This window comes from Cebus imitator, unplaced genomic scaffold, assembly GCF_001604975.1.
Source record: "Cebus imitator isolate Cc_AM_T3 unplaced genomic scaffold, Cebus_imitator-1.0 Scaffold312, whole genome shotgun sequence".
NCBI classification, from domain to species: domain Eukaryota; kingdom Metazoa; phylum Chordata; class Mammalia; order Primates; family Cebidae; genus Cebus; species Cebus imitator.
Genome location: NW_016107627.1, coordinates 489235 through 509573, shown reverse-complemented (window position 1 = coordinate 509573; position 20339 = coordinate 489235). Strand labels below are relative to the sequence as shown.

Sequence of the window (20339 nt, the reverse complement as noted above, 5' to 3'; positions counted from 1 at the left end):
AAGCAGAGTAAAGCCGTGCCTTGCAACGGACACCTTCCGCTTCCACTATGATTTATTCCTCAAGTCTCTGGACTTCCTAGAAAACTTAATGAAACTTAGATTCAGTGACCACCTTAGGGAGGAATGAGTGCCTCCGGGTGACCATCTCAACAAAGACTGCCCAGGGATCAAAAGGTTCCAGGTTTATTTTTGTTACACCCGTTTCCCTACAGTGTTTAGAAGTAAAACACTGGAAGCCATCCATCAATAAGCTCCTGTCCCTAATGCATTGAGGAGAATTCCATGACGCTGATACCCGCCACACTGACCGCTCCTCATGCAGGTCCCCAACAACTGGGCTGAGTGCCTGGCTCAGGACAGCAGCCAATAAACACTTGTTATCAAAGCAATTGTTATAAAGTTTATCAGGAAAATACACAGGAGAAAGTGCTAAGAAGTTTCCAGAAAAAATAAAAGGTCAGGAAAGAGGAGGACTTACTGTCTAGATACAAAAATGTGTTCCACATTTAAAATACTTAAACAGTGTGAATTAGAAGGGAGGAAAGAGTGAGCTATAAAATTTAAAAAGGAAGTCCTAAAACAGCACCGAACACAGAGGCTTGCATGCCAGGGAAAAGTGTGTCAAATCTCCAAGTCAGCAAAGGCATTGGGCATCTAAATTTTCATTTTGATCCCTTCACTGTGGTGACCAGTTGGGTTTATACCTCTTAGGCAGATTTTATACAAACATTAACACTTTCATTAAATGTAAAAAGCAGTAATTACTAAAAGTACTAATTAGACAAGAAATATAATTATAATGAAAAAATTTTAAAAGCCAAAAGAGGTTTTAAAAAATTATGATTGTTACACATAAATATGGGCTAAATCAGTCAACAGTAGGAACAACTCTGAAAAAGTGAATCAGGAAGCCTAGAGAAAGTTCTGGACCATGTGATAAACTGTAAGAGAGAAAAAATAATATTTTTCAAGTGGGGAAAGGTGTGGTTAGTGGCAAGAAAATGTGTTGTAAACTCAAGCGCCTACAGAGGCAATGCAGGCAGGGGAATGGGGGAGTCGATGGCAAGGTGGTGAGCTCGGTAGACACTGCCACCTAACAACTCAGCCCTGAGGCTGTCAGATCATCTGCCTCAGGACATCACAGATACCTCAACTTAGGTCTGGAATATACCAATTTTAAAGTGCTGGCAAGTAACTCTCCTCTCCAACCACCCCCACACCCCTACTACAGAGACCAAAGGACACACCTGGGGCCTGGAGAAGCACCGCGGGGTAGGCGTCCGTCAGTGCAGCCGAGACACCAGAGAGCCGCATGCCGGGCGTGTATAGGTAACAGCTGGCCCCAAGCCGGGGTGCTTCCCTGTGTTCAAGGACCCAAGGAGTCAGAGTCAACCAAACAGTGTGACAAGGATGCCCGAGCTACAAAAATGGCACTGGAACATCCCTAGGCCACACAGAAGATGGGTCTGCCTCCACAGAGTTTCGGCGTAGCCTACATGGGTCTGGTTGGAGAAAGAGGGCAAGCAGAGCACATGCCTGCACAGCAGAGCAACCCAAGTCTGGTTTCAAGGCTGGGACCTCTCCTGCTGCTACTACCTGGGAGAAAATCCTAAGAGACCCAAGTAGAAAAATCCTTGCAAGTTTGGGCCTCTAAGTGGCCCTTCAGCACCTAGTGGGTAAAGAGACAAGATACCAGATGCTGCCAACATCTCCAGCCACTGACCTGAGCAACAGCCTGGCTAAAGGCGGGAACAAGTCCCACAGAAACTCCAAACACTAAAATTAATTTGAAACAGAGAGTCCAAGAAAAACAAGGAAACCAAGAAGGCAGCCAGATAAAATTCCAGTCTAAGACAGCAGACCCAGGACACCTGTCCACATTCCCGCCCTTACAAAGTTGTTTCAAAATAAAAGAACTCTCAAACACCAGAGAAGTGTGTCCTTTCAACAGAGTCCAGAGAAAGAATTAACAAATATCAAGACCAGGGGAGGAATACGAGCAATCTTCAGGAGAACTGAGGGCATTTCTCAAACTGCAGGCATTACCACTACATATAGTTTCTGCCTGCCCTGATCCTGTTATTTATTATTTTTCTTTAAATCACCTTACTATGATTCACATAAATATTTTAAAGGAAACTTGACATCACTACAGCAAATGGAAAACAAATGTCACTTTGCCATCGGTAGGTGCTAACTATAAAAATAAACACACTAGGCTGGGTACAGTGGCTCAAGCCTGTAATTCCAGCACTTTGGGAAGCTGAGGTGGGCAGATCACCTGAGGTCAGGAGTTTGAGACCAGCCTGGCCGACATGGTGAAAACCTGTCTCTACTAAAAATACAAAAATTAGCCAAGTGTGGTGGCGGGCACCTATAATCCCAGCTACTATTTGGGAGGCTGAGGCATGAGAATCCCTTGAATCAGCAAGTGGAGGCTAAAGTGAGGAAAGATTGTGCTACTGCACTCCAGCTGGGGCATCAGAGTGAGACTGCACCACCCAAAAAAAAAAAAAACAAAAACCAAAGAAACAAAAAAACCACACACACACACACACGCACGCAAATATAGGTTGGTGCAAAAATAAGTGTCATTTTACTTTTACATTTAATGGCCAAAACTTTTGCGTCAACCTTTAACAAAACAAAGTTATTAAAGTCTAACAAATATTACCTCCTGCTCTTTTTGTTACAATGGGAAAATAGCCATCATTAGAGAGGTCTTTCAGACTAGCACCAAATCACTATTTTCTCTTTGATCTGATCAGGAATAGTAAAAACTGAAAAGGGAGTCATGACCTGACTTGTATTTCAATGGTGTTTATTGTTGAGCTCACACCCTGTCTAAAGTCATCTCCAGTGGTGCAAGTGCCACTGAGCAAGCATGACAGTGGGGCCTCAAACCCACTGTCCACAAACCGCCTTACCGCCACCAACCCAATTGCAAAGAAGTTTATTTATTCCTCCAAAATGAAGTCCTCAAAACTCTTCAAAAACGGTGGGATGGGGAGCAATCTGCTTAAAGAGAACACTTGAGGGGGTTGGAGGGATACAAAAAAGTAGAAGAGAGCTTGAGGTAACTTCAAACTTCCAAATGAGATCACAGTACAATGAGGAACAGAAAAGGAGGGTAATAAGAAGGGCAGCTTCACTCAGAAGTAAAAGCCACAGAGAGCGCTGAGCCCCCCCTAACTTTGACAACTACAGAGGATTCTCACAGTCCCGCCTCCCCCACCACCACCTACTCCCCACCTCTGCACCCTATATGCAAACCAGCCTATTCATATGCCTTGCATATAGAACAGAGCCTACAGTCAGCCCTGCCATTTAAAGTTTAGGCCTCTTGTGGGAAAAGGCTGTACCCACAAACAAAGAGGAAAACCACTAGGTACTTAAGAATCCAGTCATTCAGGACTGCACGAGTATAGCCAAGCAAGATCCAAAAGTTCATCACCTGTGTCCTTACATGAAAAAAGTTTACTCCAGGAGGGATTCTGGGGAAAAAAAAAAAAAAAGATGCCAAGGGAAAAATGATGCAAGATTCAAGAAACAGCAGGACAGATTTTCTGACTTAGCTTCTAACCCTGGCTCTACAATAAATAGACAATCAGGCTGGGTGCGGTCGCTCACACCTGTAATCCCAGCACTTTGGGAAGCTGAGGCAGGCAGATTACTTGAAGTCAGGAGTTTGAGATCAGCCTGGACAACACGGTGAAACCCCATCTCTACTAAAAATACAAAAATTAGCCAGGTATGGTGGTTCACACCTGTAATCCTAGCTACTAGAAGGCTGAGGCAGGAGAATCGCTTGAACCTGGAGGACAGAGGTTGCAGTGAGCTGAGATTGTGCCACTACACTCAAGCCTGAGCAACAGAGTGAGACTCCATCTAAAATAAAATAAAACAAAATAAAATATTCTCATCCTTTGACTCTATAATTCCACATTTGTGCTTATTTCTTTAAAATAAAGTTAAAGATGCAATCAATAACTTAGTTACAAAGATATTCAACACAACAGTGTTTCCAAATGGGAAAATACTGCAAAAAACATATTTTAGTACAATAGAATGTTATAATTGACAGGGCACAGTGGCTCATGCCTGTAATCCCAGCACTTTGGGAGGCCGAGGTGGGCAGATGAACTGAATTCAGGAGTTCAAGACCAGCCTGGCCAACATGGTGAAACCCAGTCTCTACAAAAACACAATAATTAGCTGGGCATGATGGCAGGTGCCTATAATCCCAGCTACTTAGGAGGCTGAGGCCCGAGAATCCCTTGAACCTGGGAGGTGGAGGTTGCGGTGAGCTGAGATTGCACCATTGCACTCCAGCCTGGGTGACAAAGCAACACCACCATCTCAAAAAAAAATAAGTTATAATCGTTCAAACTCATGTTTTTGAGTCTCTAAGATGTTGGAAGAACATCAAATGTATATTTGAATGAATGCCATTTCTCTATAAAACTAAATGTACAGATATATGTGTATATACAAGTGTCAGAAAAAAAAAAGAATGCATAAATAACATGTACAAAGAAAAAGTCTAAAAGAATGAGCACTAGACTACCAACAACGATTATGTGGGTGTGGGAGTAATTATGTGGGACTAGTCCTTTCTACACTACATACAATATCTGTATAATTTTTGAACTTTTTCAGCATGTTTCAGTTTTGTAATAAGGTAAAACAATGTTAAAAGTTGGCTTTGAAGATTACTAATGACATGGAGTGGATTCACTCAAGAAGATTAAATGAAAAAAGCAGAATATGAAACTGTATATAGGCAGATCTTTCCCTTAAAAATGTGTATTTACATACACATATAAAGGAGAAAAAATTATACAACAGCAATACAAAAATAATGATCAAATCTGAGCAGTACAATGAAATGGAAATTTATGTCTTTTCCCTCTATCTTATTTCCCCCAACAAATCTTAGAAACAGAGTTAATAAAGTCAAACAGATTTCTCTTTTGCAGGGCTGCAAAGGGTCTTTGAAGTGTTAATCTGCATGTCAATGTCAAAAATCAATACAGTCAACAACATTCCCAACCTACCTTGGCTATAAAACCCTTTCCAAAGATTAGTGCCATGCTCTTCCCACTGTATCACGTCCACTGAAGGGACTACATTCTAGGAAATGACTGAAAACAATGGCAATGTAACTTAGAAAGCTTTCGGGAAAAATCTGGGGGGAAATCATAATTTAAATAGAATTACTTTATAATTCTCATGTATACTCATAATTTAAATGAGGGTTAAAACTTGAGGAGTTCCTCATTGTATCAACGTTTCACAAAGCACACTTCAAAAATGCTAAATTATTAATGAGATATGCTTTAGCAAGCCTCCCTTATTAAAATGCTATGAAAATGCCAATTTTAAAATTGCCTGATATAAGATAGGTTCCACCTGTGTTACTAAAACTGCTATTGAGACAGGTTGAGAATGGAAAAAGTTGGAAAAGGAAGACGACTTGATAAGGGAAGAGAAAAACGGAGGCTACACAAATAAAAACAATGGCAGAGCACTAACTGCTACAAAAAGATCCTCATTAGGACATAAAACATGTCTACCAAAGGCCAACTGGATCTCAGTTCTGACGTGGGAGGGAGACTTGGGCACGGACAGCCACGAGAAGGAGCATGGTAGAGACGAGGAAAGTGGCTACTATGATCCCCAGGGGAGGAGGGAAAAGCACATTGCCAGGACACGATGCGGTTTCCAATGACCAGGACTCCAGCTCTACATCAACCTGAGTTACTATTTACATAACTCACCTGAGACGATCCCAGTGGTTGAGCAACACAGTAGCTAAGCAGTAATGAGCAACAAAGAATAGGGAGCCAGACCATCTGGATTCAAATCCTAGTCCTGCTCCTCTCTAGGAAAGTTACTTAAATGTCTGTGCCTCAGTTTCCTCATCCACAATTGGAGAGAATAACTGTATCTACCTCACAGGGCTGTTCTGAGAATTAAGTGAGTCAATATATGTGAACTGCTTAGAACAGTGCCTAGCACATAGTATGTTACCAGTAAAACTAGTAATAAGTCAGTTACTAGTTGTTGATTGAAAAAGCCTAAAAACTATATAGACATGTAGCACCCTTATTTAAATAATAATTCTTTTTCCCAGATGTTCATCCTAAGGTTTAACGAGTCATACTGCCATTACCATTTTCCACTAAAGGGACTAAATTTTCATTCTATGATACAGTAGAAACTACAGGCTTTGGAAACAGACAAATTGCAGTCAAATCTCAGCTCTTCCACATACTACCAGCTATGTAATCTTGGACAAATTACTTTCTGCGCCTGAAGAGACTCACTGGTGGAGGAGAAAAATAACAATACCTATCCTCGTAAGACTTCTATGAAAATGAAATATAGTAACTTAAGAAAAGCAATCTTTCTCCCTTAAATACCTGGTGGAGTTTAAACTGGTACTACCCTTTGGGATTGGGATGTGGTAGTATGTACTCAAAGTTATATGAGAACATATTTTATTCAACCTTCTTTCACTTCTACGAATATCTGAAAGTTAAGATGCTCTCGGCATTACTGTACTTTAGAAAAAAGGAGGGGAGAAACCACCTACTACTGCAAGCACAGCATCCTAGGGGAACGCTTATGACAAAGGGAAAAAGTGGGGCCTGCCATGGTGGCTCACGCCTGTAATCCCAGCACTTTGGGAAGCTGAGGTAGATGGATCACCTGAGGTCAGGAGTTCAAGACCAGCTTGGCCAACATGTTGAAACCCCATCTCTACTAAAAATACAAAAACCAGCTGCACAAGGCAGTGGGCACCTGTAACGCCAGCTACTTGGGAGGCTGAGGCAAGATAATCGCTTAAACACGGGAGGAGGAGATTGCAGTGAGATCATGCCACTGCACTCCAGCCTGGGCAACGAGACCTAAACTCCATCTCAAAAAAAAGAAAAAGAAAAAAGCAGGTCATTATGACCACATTTTAAAAGATTCTGTTGGGTAAAATAAAAGCAAGTAAGAAGTATTGAGATAAATTTATTTTTACCTATTTCTTTGGATATTCATTTTTGTACTGGAAAGATGGCAGACACATCAATAAATGCCACTTTATTTCTTCCTAGTGCTTTCCTGAATCACAGAATTGTCTTTGATGAACATGTACTCATTTTATAACAAATTCGGTTATTTTAAAACAAGAACTTAACTGTACAGAATAAGAAAAGATGAAGAAATTAAATAAAATGCTGAGTGGTTTTTCTCAATTTTCCAAACTTCCTATAGTGTGGTTAATGTTACTTTTACGACAAAAAGAAACATTTTTTAAAAGCATCCTCCCTTAAGCTTGTCCCTCTCTAGTTAATTCCTAGCTTTCCATCTTAGCTAATTTTTTTTTTTTTTTTTTAAGACAGAATCTCACTATGTCACTCAGGCTGCAGTGCAATGGCACAATCCTGGCTCACTGCAACCTCTGTCTCCCAGGATCAATTCTCCCTGCCTCAGCTGCCTGAGTAGCTGGGATTAGAGGCACCTGCCACCACGCCCAGCTAACTTTGTACTTTTAGTAGAGACAGGGTTTCACCATTTGGCCAGGCCAGTCTCAAACTCCTGGCCTCAGGTAATCCATCCGCCTCGGCCTCCCAAAGTGCTGGGATTATAGACATGAGCCACTGTGCCTGGCCATTAAAATTTATGAAGAGTATATCCCTTGGAAGTTTCAAAAATGCAGTCCCCAAAAACTTAAGACAGGTGGGAAGCGCGTGTCCCCAAGAGTAAATGCAGCTGTTCAGGGTTTGGGCAACCCAGGCCTGGTAACAGCAGAAAAGTATAAACTCTAAAGTTGCCCTTAAAGAAGAAAGACAAATGGTTCCTGGCCCACAAAACAGAACCCCAATCAAAACAAGATGATAAAACTGGAACTTCCCCTAAGGCACCAAAAGAGAAGGGCTACTGCCACCAAAGGGAGGCTCCATAGCAGAATGCAGAACTTTCCAAGAGTGAGTACAAGGCAGTCCCCGGTTCCCACAGTCCTCTCAGCCAGATCAGGGCTACATGTGAGGCTTCCCTCCCACAAAGACAGGACAGGAGGAGGGGGCGTGGTGAAAAGAACCCTTGAGGGGCTATGAGTACAGCCACACCCTCACACCAAGCTGAGGTCAGGGCTTGATGGCCTATTTCATGAGCTAAATCTGTGACTAGCAAGGGTACGTAGATCTTCAACAGAGGAAATCTAGAGAGCTGGAGACACTGTGTCGGGCGTGGTGGCGGGCACCTATAATCCCAGCTACTTGAGGGCTGAGGCAGAAGAATCGCTTAAACCCAGGAGGCAGAGGTTGCAGTGAACAGAGATCATGCCATTGCCCTCTCACCTGGGCAATAAGGGCGAAACTCTGTCTCAAAAAAAAAAAAAAAAAAAAAGAGAGAGAGACAGAGGCAAAAATAAAGATTTGGATCATCTGCCACACATTGAATGCATACTTAAGAAACAATGTCAGTAGGAACATGGTTTGCTCCTTCATGACAACACCAAAAAAAGAGCAGGAGTCAATATTGGTGTCCATTTCAGCAGTATGCAGGGGACAGGGTATTTAGGTTCCCAAGGCAGGATCCTAAGCTGGAACGAAGATGAAGAGTGAAGGCCTTGAATGACCCCACCAGTCCTGAGGGCTCATCCAGCTCTACAGTGAGACAAATGTCCACCCCACAGGCTGACACCAGTCAGTGGACTTTGGGCTCACCAAAATTCTCTAATTGCATCTGGCCTAAGGCTCCCTACCAAATGTTTTGGATCAAGTAAGAGTTTCACTCAAAGCTGCTCATTGGTACAGTGGGGCAGAAGCAGGCCACAATGAGCCTAGAACAGGGCCTCGCCATTGAAGAGCAGCAGACTAATTACAGGGGGCTAAAAAGCGAAGGGAGGTGAGAAAGGGAGAAAAATAAGGGAAGATCACCTTTTATGAGATGGAAAGAAGGTGGTCAGCAGTTGGGAAGATATAAGCTAGAGTTGTTGGATGGGTTATACTTTTGTATTTCTAAGAATAGGCTCAGAAGAAGGGTCCAGTTGACTGCTTAAACCTGAGTAGTTACTATGGCAAAATTCTGGGAGTCACACATATTAATCTTCCAATCAATAAAGGATCTGACGTACAGGCAGTCTCACTTCCAGGCCTGCGTGCTACACCTCTATACTCTGCCCTCTCACTAAATAAGAATGCATCCCCCCAGGTCAACACAGCAGCAAGCAGCGGCTCCCAACTCTGGGAGGGGGTGCCACTAAGGCACACACAGGAGAAAGCATCAGCTGAAACCTCATGCCAAGCTCATTCCTGCAGGAGAGAGAATGAAGATAAAGAAGAAACAGGAGTGGCATGAGAAAAGACAGGAAAGAAAGAGTTCAGAATTGGTAGTGGGTGGGTCTCAGGAGGAGGCTATTTCATTCTTCTGGGTTGGAGGAACAAGTCAGAGAGAGGGAGTAGGAAGGGGAAGGAGCACCCAGATGAGTGCTCCTGATTTTTTGGATGCTCCCAGAAGAGTGAGATGGAGAGAGACTGAGAATAGCCTTGAGCCTAGGACAAAACAGAGATAGCACAGGGAAATGACTGAATCCCAGAAACTTAGCTGAGAAATGAATACCAGAAACTTAGTTGAGAAACGGTGCCAAGGGCTCAGACTTGACCCCATGAATCAATGACAAGTTAGGGTTTTGCTCAATGAGCACCGCAGGACAGAGGTGTCAGGTCTCTGAGAATCTGGTAATGAACTACAGGTTCCAGACTGGATACTGCCAGATCCAACAGGCAGACACTGACCCAGCAACGGATCAACTAATGCACTCAGACACAGATATCCAGTGAAAGAGCAGGCTGGGGGTCCAGGTAGCTTACAGACCCCAAGGAGGGTGCTGTAAAGAGTTAGCAGCCACGGCCCTGAACAGCTGGCTCGAAAGGTATTTATTCAGTACAGATTTAATGACAGAGGCTTTGAGTCAACACACTTGTGGATAATGATTAAAGGCCAGATTTCCAGGCCAAAAGCAAACACCATTTGTGGGTAATACCATTGTTGACCTCCCCCCGCACCAAGTAGAGAGCAGTCATGCACTGTGGATGTTCAAACTGGATGTTCAAAGGTCAGTCTTAGGACCACATGAGTAAACAAGCTTTTTAGATAAACTCCCCTATATTCCTTTGTATCTACTTCTGCCTAAGTGCCTCTGGGTAAGAACCACTGCCTTCAGCTCATTCTTTCCCAAGACTTTTACCAGGAGGTAAAAACCTCCTGGCCTTCCAAGGTTTGTGTCTGTTCTACAATTTTTTCCCACCACCCTGACTGAACCCTTACAGATATGAAGAAAGAGATGCCACAAATGGGCTGATAGACTGGAGACATGGAGGGAGGAGAGGCTGGCAAGCAGAGCTGTGGGATACGTACTACTGCATAAGAGGGCACATCCACTGGTCTGGGGGAAGAGCCACAGCTCCTCCTATGGAAGCCCCCAGCTCTGCCTACTTTCTGCCTCCTCTTTCTCTATCCATCCCTTACATACTAGAATGGCCTGAAGGTCTGTCCTCAGCTTCTATCTGTCCCCCTATCTCTGAAGTCCTCATTCACACCCATGGCCTAACTCTCACCTACTCATGTCCAATCCAGTCCAGCTCTGGATTTCTTTCTCCAAGTGTCCCCTGAGTACCTCTGACTGGATTCTGCAAACCCCTCAACACTGCACAGATGCAAAGCTGAACTCATCTCCTGAAATGAGCTCCTGCTTCTCTGCATCCCCTCTCTAGTGACTGGGAAGATTATTTATCCACCCAGCTGCCCAAGTGGTAAAGCAAAGTCACCTTTGACTCCTCCCTCTCCCCAGATTTAATCAGCTTTATTAACACAACCTACCAGAATACACATCTTTAGAATCTTTCTATCTTCTATCTTCTCTCATCAGCCCACCAGACTCTGTTCTCTCTGCCCCGCCTGTGGCTGCCCTCCTGCCTCCATCTCAATTTGCCTGTCCATTAGAATGTCCTGGGGTGAGAGGATGAGGGGGCTTTAAAAATACACATTTCTTAAAACAAAAAAATAACAGGTTTCTGACACTCATGCTAGATCTTCTGAATCTGACCCTCTGGGGAGGGGACCCAAGAAAGTGTACATTCAGAAACACCGTGACTGATTTTTTTTTCAGCGGAGACAGGAACAGCATTTGAGAACCACTACTCCATGACCAAGAGTAACCCCTCCTCTTCCCTCCCACAGCAGTGAGAAGCACGCCTGCCCTGGGCCCCAGATCCTCACCTCCTACAGTTCCTCACAATTCAGCCCTATCACTCATTCCTGCCTGTATTTTCAACCACATCCTTCCCATGGTTTTTCCCAACACCTTTTTAAACAAGCTAAGCCTCCTCTCAACTTAAAGAAATTCTCCCTTACACCTGTGGCCACCTCTAAGCACAACTCCCTCTCTTGATTCTCATAACGAAGATTTTGAAAGCACTTTCCAAGCTCACTGTCTCCACTTATGTCCTGCCCATTCCTCAGCCAATTATAATCTGACTTCTCTCCCCAACTACTGGACAAGCTATTCCAGAAAGGTTCTGGGCTGGGGGGCTCTTTCTTTCCCACAGGCCACTCTTCAGGCCTGTTTTGAAAATGTCTGCAGTGTGTAACGCTATCAGCCACTCTACTCTGAAATTCTCTCCTCCCGGGTGTCTCGTTACTTCCTTGGCCATTCCTCAGTCTTCTTCCCTGGCACCTGCTTTTTTCCCCACCTTAAAGTTTGAAATGTTCACAAATTATGTCCCCAGTTCTTGTCTCACCTTCCACTATCCTCTGAAAGACTTCACCACACACCTCTTAGGAATAGCTCACTCCAGTCATAACCATCCCTAATTCATTCCCTCCTACCTCTTTGCCAAGCCCTGTCCAGGCTCTGTCCCTCTGAGGCCTTCTCCACCCTATGATGTCTGCCAAACTTTCAAAAGTCAGCCCAAATATTGCTACATTGGGAAGTCTTCCTCAACTGTGCCCCCCCTTCCACAACCAGCCCACTTCCTGCAATAAACCCATAGCACCGAGCACAGACATTCTTTTTAAAACAGTTTTGCACAATAGACACTGAACTCCTTAAGGGCAGGAACTTTATCTGGAAAATATTAGACATGCAATCAATGTTGGCTGCATCCATCGTTACACAGCGAACACACTGTGGGGTGAACTGGAGCTTATTAATAAATGATATATACATTACACAACGTAGAGCTCAGTGACAGCATTGGTCAATAAGCAAGGAATCTAAAGTGCGTCATGACCACTAATCCTATGCACTTCTACCTGCTCATAATTGCGCGACTGGGCAGATAGCAATATAGTTTCAAGCACTTGAAACAGGCACAGTAGAATGTTTTCAACCGTACTGTGTCTGAAACTGTATTGCTGTCCCTTTCTTCAAAATGAAGAGTTTTCAACAAACTCTGATATGGCTGGCTCCTTCACACCATTTGGGTCTCAGTACAAATGTCACCTTCCTGGCTACCCTCTGTAACCATGCATGCTAAAGTGGTCCTCCACCATAACTTTGGTCTTTACAGTTCCCCTCTCATTGTCTTCATGTTACTTATCACTATGTGAATCATGCTGACTTGTTAGCCTGTCTGATGCTGGTCACCTTTATCCTCCTCATTACTTTATCCTCTGTATATCAACAGTGTGTGGCTGATATGCATACTCAACAGGCACTCGCTGAATGGATGAGAGAGAAAAGCAAGTTTAACACTAAAACACTATTATCTAATAACCACAAAACATGAGAAACATGCAGGTAGTAGGAAATAGCAGAGATTTCTCCCTGGAAGGGACTGTTATTCACCACCCATGGGGGGCGCACACGGATCATCCTTCTTTTAGATACTTACTCAGGATCAGAATCTTTTTTTTTTTTTTTTTTTTTTTTTTTTTTTTTTTTTTGTTTTTTTTTTTTTTTTTTTTGTTTTTTTTTTTTTGAGACGGAGTTTCGCTCTTGTTACCCAGGCTGGAGTGCAATGGCGCGACCTCGGCTCACCGCAACCTCCACCTCCTGGGTTCAGGCAATTCTGCCTCAGCCTCCCGAGTAGCCGGGACTACAGGCATGTGCCACCATGCCCAGCTAATATTTTGTATTTTTAGTAGAGACGGGGTTTCACCGTGTTGACCAGGATGGTCTCGATCTCTTGACCTCGTGATCCACCCGCCTCGGCCTCCCAAAGTGCTGGGATTACAGGCGTGAGCCACTGCGCCCAGCCAGAATCTTGATTTATTAAAGGGTGCCTCAGCTTATCTAAAGGAAATCATGGGTGGCTCACGCCTGTAATCCCAATACTTTGGGAGGCATAGGCAGAGGATCACTTGAGGTCAGGACATCAAGACCATGCTGGCCAACATGGCGAAACACTGTCTCTACTGAAAATACAAAAATCAGCCGGATTTGATGTCAGGCGCCTGTAATCCCAGGTACTCAGGAGGCTGAGGCACAAGAATCGCTTGAACTCCGGTGGCAGTGGTTGCAATAAGCCGAGATCTGCCACTGCACTCCAGCCTGGGTGACAGGGCAAGACTCCACCTCAATAAATAAATAAAAAGAATAAAATAAAGGAAATCCCCCTCAGTGGGGAGCTTCTCCAGAGAAAAAAATTTAAAGCTGACGCACAGCCTTTTCTAATGACCAGTCCTAGAAAACTATGCCTAAACTCCACTGTCAGCACCACATGCTCTGAGGCCAGGAACTGTTCACTGCTGCGTTCCCGGCACCTAGCCCACTTCATGGTCCAGAGAAGATGCCCAAAAATGTTTGTAAAAAGAGCATGTAAAACACAGTCTTCTGAGGAACTGCCATCCCAACAACTCTTTTTTTTGAGTCAAGAGTTTAGGTCTTCCTGCCCAGACTGGAGTGCAATGGTGTGATCTCAGCTCACGGCAACCTCCGCCTCCCGGGTTCAAGCAATTCTCCTGCCTCAGCCTCCCAAGTAGCTGGGATTACAGGTGTGCACCACGCCCAGCTAATTTTGTATTTTTAGTAGAGATGGGGCTTCTCCATGTTGGTCAGGCTGGTCTCGAACTCCTGACCTCAGATGATCTGCCCACCTTGGCCTCCCAAAGTGCTGGAATTACAGGCCTGAGCCACTGAGCCCAGCCCCAACAACTCTTACACTGCAGAAGCACTTAATTTTAGAAATAGGCCAAGACAGCTGCAGAGGGGATCCAGGCCTAGGCCTCTCCCTGGGCAACAATTTGGTTCCTAAAATTCAACACTCACCACCATGTGCCATAGATAATTATCTTCCACACAGTCACCCTGTATCAACTTTGAATACACATGGCCAATATAATCTCACGGCTAGTACAGTACAGCAACCAATAACAGACTCCCTTTTTAATTTTTTATATGTACTTTGGCCAGCAAGGATAGATCAAAATGCTAAAAGAACAACTGAAATTGAAGAATTCTATGACGAATTTCATAACCACCAGTTCCTGGCTCACTGTGTGATCCCAGGACAACCACACCACCTTCTTGAACTGTCAGCTTCAACTACAGTCATAAGGTTCTTTATCTAAAGGGTTATTTGGGGAAGATTAATTAGTTAGTAGAGGTAACATACTCTGGGACCAATGCATGAAAGATGCCATGAATCAAATTAATTATGAAACAAAGGAAATCATAAATATTGAAACCACTTCAAAACCTGAGAAGTTGAGAAGTGAGGAAAATTTAAAATTATGCCTGTGGCTCTGATACTAACTCACTGTTAGACTATAAGACAAGATACGTATTCTCAGAAGATTCATGACATTGCCAACAGATCTTTAGTATTTGGAAATATCAGATGTTTCTGTTCTCCAACAGCATTAATTTCACATGGAGTATGAACAGTGACATATGGAAATCGCAAAATTAGAGCTGTTTTCCGTTGCTGTACCCGTGCCGGTTAACACGCAGTCTACCTTACCGAAAGTCAATTCCACACACTCTGGGTCAAAGAGAAAAGCCGTTTAACTGGCTGTAAAAACACTTCTCCGCCCGCTACCTGCTGCCCCCTCCCCCGAGGAAAACACGCCAGGAAAACAGCAATAACCAGCAGCACAGCTGCGCTCCCACGCCACGACTTCCTAACTTCCCTCCACTTGAAAGCACTCTCATCAGTGTTTGTCTAAAAACTCTTCTTGGAGCCTGGAGAAGAAACACATCCAAGTGAAACTGAGAGGTCAGCTTCCAAAGCGGAGGCTGAACTTTGCAGGTGGGGGCGGGGGGCACTCAGTTCCGTCCCCCGGGAGCTTAAATGAATGGGGCAAGGTGAGGGGGACGGCCCCTTCCTTCAGCGCTGCACTCACGCCGCAAAGGGCCTGGGGCCGGCCCACGAGAACACCAGGGCACTGGCCCACTTGCAGCGGCCCCAAGAGACTCCTGATCATTGCACCTGGGGACACCAGGTAGGGTCGGGGCCGGCGGTCCCCATTCGCCCCTCCAGGCCGAAGTGAGGGCGGTTTCCGCTGACCCCCTAGGCCAGGAACTAGCAGGGTTCGGGCGCGGGTCTGGAGGGTCGGCCCCACCACCTCCGGCAAACCCGAGGGTCCCCGCTGCCACAGCCTCTTCAAGGAGGTGCCCAGCGTGGCGTGTAGGGGCAGCCAGGACGGCGGCGGCCAGTACTCACAGAGCCCACTGGAGCCGGTGCTGGTGAACATGGTCCCGTCGGGCTCTGAGCCCCCGCGGGGACCAGGGGGAGGGGAAGCTGAGGTGGGAGCCCAGGCGACCGCGCAGGCGCACCCCCGGCGGGGCGGTGAATCCGGCGCCGCGAGGCCACTCGCCGCTGACGAATAACGCATGCGCAGCCAGGGGCGTGCGCCCCTTGGGTCAGCGCCCTTCTTCCTGCCGGGGAAGGGAAGTGCGTCCGGAGGGGAGGGGCCAGCTCTTCAGGTAGAAACGACGGCTGCCAGAGCCGCGTGAGGTAAAAAGGGATGGCTCTCAGGCGGCGGAGGTGTAGCTCCCGGGAGCCTCACGTTTGTGTCCAGTGCCACCTCACACCTGGTGGTTACGCAAATGGCTGCGGATTCTTCTGGATTTTCGGCGCTGGACATGAGCGCAGCCTCAAACCTCTCCCGAGACTGGACGCCCGGCGCCTTCCACGCGCGTTCTTTCTTTTCGGGCGGTCCCTTGAAGCAGGCTCCCCGCGGGCTTTTGGCTGCAGTGGGGCCTGTCTCGGGTTCCGGTGTCCAGCGGAGTCAGAGGTCACGCAGATGCTGATGGAGGGGTGCAGGAGCCGGAGAGGTGGAACAGGTCCTTCCGGATACAGAGAGCCGGGCGGTCCAACAGCCTTTGTTCTCTCGTGGGTCCCGCCCGGAATCCACACCACCGGAGCCGAGTGTCGTGGGCCCGGGAGTCAGCATCCTGCCCTCCCCCTGTGGTGGCGGGCGGCTGGGGGTCCCAGGCGCGGCGAGCTCGGCAGAGCGACCCTGTCCTTGTGCCCCGCGAGCTTCCGGACTCAGGCCATTTAATATTTTTACCCCAGCAGAATGACTTACTCTTTACCAAAGTCGCGGTTTTTAAATGACTGTTAGCCTGAAAACATGCAGTCGTTTTAAAAAGTTTTTTTAAGTTGATCTCATACTCTTTTACAGAGGAGAGTTAGTGGGGAGGGAGATGGGGAGAGCTTGGCCAACAGGTACAAAGTTACAGTTAGGAGGAATATGTTTTGGTGTTCTCTTGCACATTCGGATAACTATACTCAACAGTAATGTTGACTCAAAATAGCTAGAGAAGATGATGTTGGATGTTCTCACCACAAAGAAATGACAAGTGTTTCAGTGATGGATGTGCTAATTACCCTGATTAGATGGTTACGCAATGTTTATATGTATGGAAACATCACACTGTACCCCAGAAATACATACAATTACATGAGAATGCATATTATGGGGAAATTGACTCCACCACGGACCTAAATGAAAGGGATAGGCTATGCGGTACTTTAAAAAAAAAAAAAAAAAAAAAAACTTTTTGAGCTCGTAAGTGCCATACTAAATCTGAGATTCGTAGATCAACACAGCCCCTGCCCTCAGAGAGGTTCCAGTGGGCCAAAATGTTAACGTTCGTTATTTTTAGAAGGCAAAAGTATGCCTTTTATTTGCTTCTTTAGGCCTTATTCGTAAAGTTCATTTTCACAGTCTTTTTTATTTGTTTGTTTTTAGACGGAGTCTTACTCTGTCTCCCAGGCTGGAGTGCAGTGGCACAGTCTGGGCTCATGGCAACCTCCGCCTCCTGGGTTCAAGCGATTCTCCTGTCTCAGCCTCCCAAGTAGCTGGGACTACAGGCACCTGACACCATGCCTGGCTAATTTTTGTATTTTTGGTAGAGGCAAGGTTTCACCATGTTGGTCAGCATGGTCTCGAACTCCTGATCTTATGTGATCTGCCTGCCTCAGCCTCCCAAGTGTTGGAATTACAGGTTTGAGCCACCGTGCCCAGCCCATTTCACAATCTGCAAGTACATTTTACATTTACCTTTAGGTTTGTTCGAGTTGTTTTTCAGGAAAACAACAGTCAAAACATCCTTTATGGTTTGCAGAATCTGTTGGTTGGCTACACCCCTACACATTAAGGTGAAGCAAAGTGCAAAACTATTTTCGTAATAATGCTAAGACATTAGTTTCTACTCTTACAAGTGTAGGGCTGTTGGCCCCACAGGGTTGTGGGGTATCCCTTATGCTGTGCTGAGATGCAGGATCTGAGAAGTAAAGAGACAGGACACTGAAGAACTGGAGAAGAGCAGCTGGCCTTCAGGAGCCATGCCACCTATGAGCAGAGACAGGCGAGGCCTCGAATGTCCAGAAATGTCTGTATTTATTGGGTACAAGGCAGGGGGCAGGGTCATGAGTGAGGTCATCTATAGGCTTAATGATAGGGCATACATAATTACGTAACAGGCAAGGGGGCCACCCCATTAAGTCACCTAGGCAGAGAGGTGGGCCTGCGCAGTAGGGGGCCATGCTGTGCTCAGCAGTAGAGGGTCGTGTACTGCTACGACCCTCTACTGCTGAGGGTCCACCCCCATTAGGTCACCGAGGCATGGAGGTAGGCTCTGTGCAACAGGTGTCGTGCACAACACTTCTTATCTGGGGCCTGGAGACTTCAAAGGATTCTTATAGAAAAACACTGTGAACAAATGCAGTGGGAGGTGACAGACTTGTGCTCTTCTCTAAGATATTTATGGAAGGATGATTTGAGCTAGCACAGAAGCGAGAAAAGGCTGACAGGGTGTACAGCCGCTGTGACCCGGTCATACCAGAGGAGTTCTTTTCCCTCAGTTATTTGTGGGATCTCAGGCCTGAGGCCTACTTTCCACAGGAACTGGATGCAAGGTACTACAACTCCTTTTTCAGAAGAGGCTCTTGCTCCAAGCCTGCCATACAGTGTATGCCCTTTCAGGCAGGGACACCACCACCTGGATTTTTGGTTCTTGTCCTGCTCTGGCTGTTTTCCCATGTACTGCTTCTGCTTTGTGACTGCTCTAGGCATTCCTCCTAGTACAAACTGCTATATAGTTATATAGAAGGATTATGTAAATCAGTACTAAATGTGTCGGTACAGCTCCGACTACAATACCTGTATGATTATATACAAAGATTATATGGGACTAAGTACGATAGATATAAGTACTAAGTATGATTATATAAGCTAGATATATGTAAGCAGTAAGTTATACTTCAAGCACTAATTCTGTAAACTAATATATGATTTTATGTAAAAGATTATATAAAGGAAATAACTGAGTAATAATGCTATAAACTAAGATATTATTCAGGCACTAATTGTGCCTGAGGTTTGCACAGCTCTCCTTCCTTTGTGCCCATGTGAGAGGTTACCCCCACACAAGTATACACTAGAGTTTTCCACTGTACAGTTGGAAGAGCTACATAACTGGATTTTCCAGTTGACTGCTGCATAATGTTATGAAATCTTATATGGGTAAAAGATCAATTTGAACCGTAAAATAAACCAATAAACTTTAGTGTAAGAGTCCAAAATATTCATTCATACAGTTTCAGATTCCTCATGGCAGCTAACCTTTAAGAAACTACCACTTGCTAAGTTATGGTATAGTATCAAAAAATAATGTATCAGCTGAAAGGTTAAAATGCTTCTTTTTCCAGCCACTGGGTGTACCTGTGTGAGGCCAGGTTTTCCTCTTTTGCTTGAACCAAAGCAATGTATTGCAACAAACTGAAAGCTAGACATTAAAGACATTTGCCCACCAGATACAGTGGCTCAGGCCGGTAATTCTGGCACTTTGGGAGGCATCCCAGGTAATTTGTGTGCAGCTTAAAGTCTGAAATGCCCTAGTGCAATGATTCTCAGGGGGACAGTTTTGACTTCTAGGGGGCAATATCTGTAGACATTTTTGGACATCACAATGTGGTGGGGGGATGCTACTAATATCTAACGGGCTAAGGCCAGGGTGCTGCTAAACATCCAGCAATACCAGGCCAACCTCTCCTTGGGCCCCTCCCACAGTAGAGAATTATCCCACCTGAATTGTCAGTAGTGCAGAGGTGGAGGAAGCCCTACACTGTGTAATTCATCCGACCTTTACTATGAAGTTCCTGAAACTCCTGGTGTATATCATTTCTGTTGCCCTGGCTGATATTTCTACCTTTTCTCTTTTTTTTTAGATTTTATTATGAAGAACTCATTCTGTTGATCCCTAGGAATCACCTATTGCCTTGCTGTTTTGTTGAATCTGTTTTTGAATCTGCTTTCTACATTGGAAAGGTAGGAGTATGTTTGTAAGCCTTAGAAGCTATGTACACTATGAAGAAATCACCAGACACTTGGATAAGCTTTGCAGAGGTGAAGGGCTGTCTCCACCAGAGAGACCCAGAAGGAGTCAGAGTAAGCCTGACTCATGAGATCAGGCATCACCAATCCACAGCCAACTTCCACAGTTCATCTTCCTAGGTAACCGCTCTGCATTCCCAGGTAGAGTAAGAATAATATCAGAACTTACAGCATATTTTGAGGTCAAATTTATAGAATTTGGTGATTTCATTTTTATTATTACCCTTTTATTTACAACCAAATTAATAAGGCTACCTACACATAACAATGTGTGGACATACACATTAAAAGAATCATTTGCTGCCCAGCACTCCTACCTTGGTACTTTTAAGAACATCATTGAGTGGATAAGTTACCCACTCCCTCTGCTGAGTAAACTATTTTGCCACAATATCAGCTGCAATGGTACATCTTCCAGACTGTAATGGCAGAAGTGGTTATCTGCTCTTCTGTGCTGACATCACACTTGATGTACACCTACTTTATAAAACTTA

At 45.1% G+C, this 20339-nt stretch overlaps 2 protein-coding genes across 2 annotated transcripts in view; one reads left to right on the top strand and one right to left on the bottom strand.

Annotated features, from left to right (window-relative positions):
* UBAC2 (UBA domain containing 2) overlaps positions 1-16167 on the bottom strand; it is a 180049-nt gene extending 163882 nt beyond the window's left edge. The window contains exon 1 of the mRNA XM_017503552.1: positions 15666-16167. Within this exon, the coding sequence (XP_017359041.1) occupies positions 15666-15837 (172 nt within the window). The 5' untranslated portion in view covers positions 15838-16167. The remainder of the gene's footprint in view (positions 1-15665) is intronic.
* On the top strand, positions 15880-17023 carry LOC108285994. Its single transcript, XM_017503558.2, has one exon. The coding sequence runs from the start codon at positions 15970-15972 to the stop codon at positions 16504-16506; it is 537 nt and encodes a 178-aa protein (XP_017359047.1). The 5' UTR covers positions 15880-15969; the 3' UTR covers positions 16507-17023.
* The last annotated feature ends 3316 nt before the right edge of the window (positions 17024-20339 follow it).

Coding starts and splice junctions, on each gene's coding strand:
- LOC108285994 (XM_017503558.2), top strand. CDS start 15,970: ATGGCTCTCAGGCGGCGGAGGTGTAGCTCCCGGGAGCCTCACGTTTGT.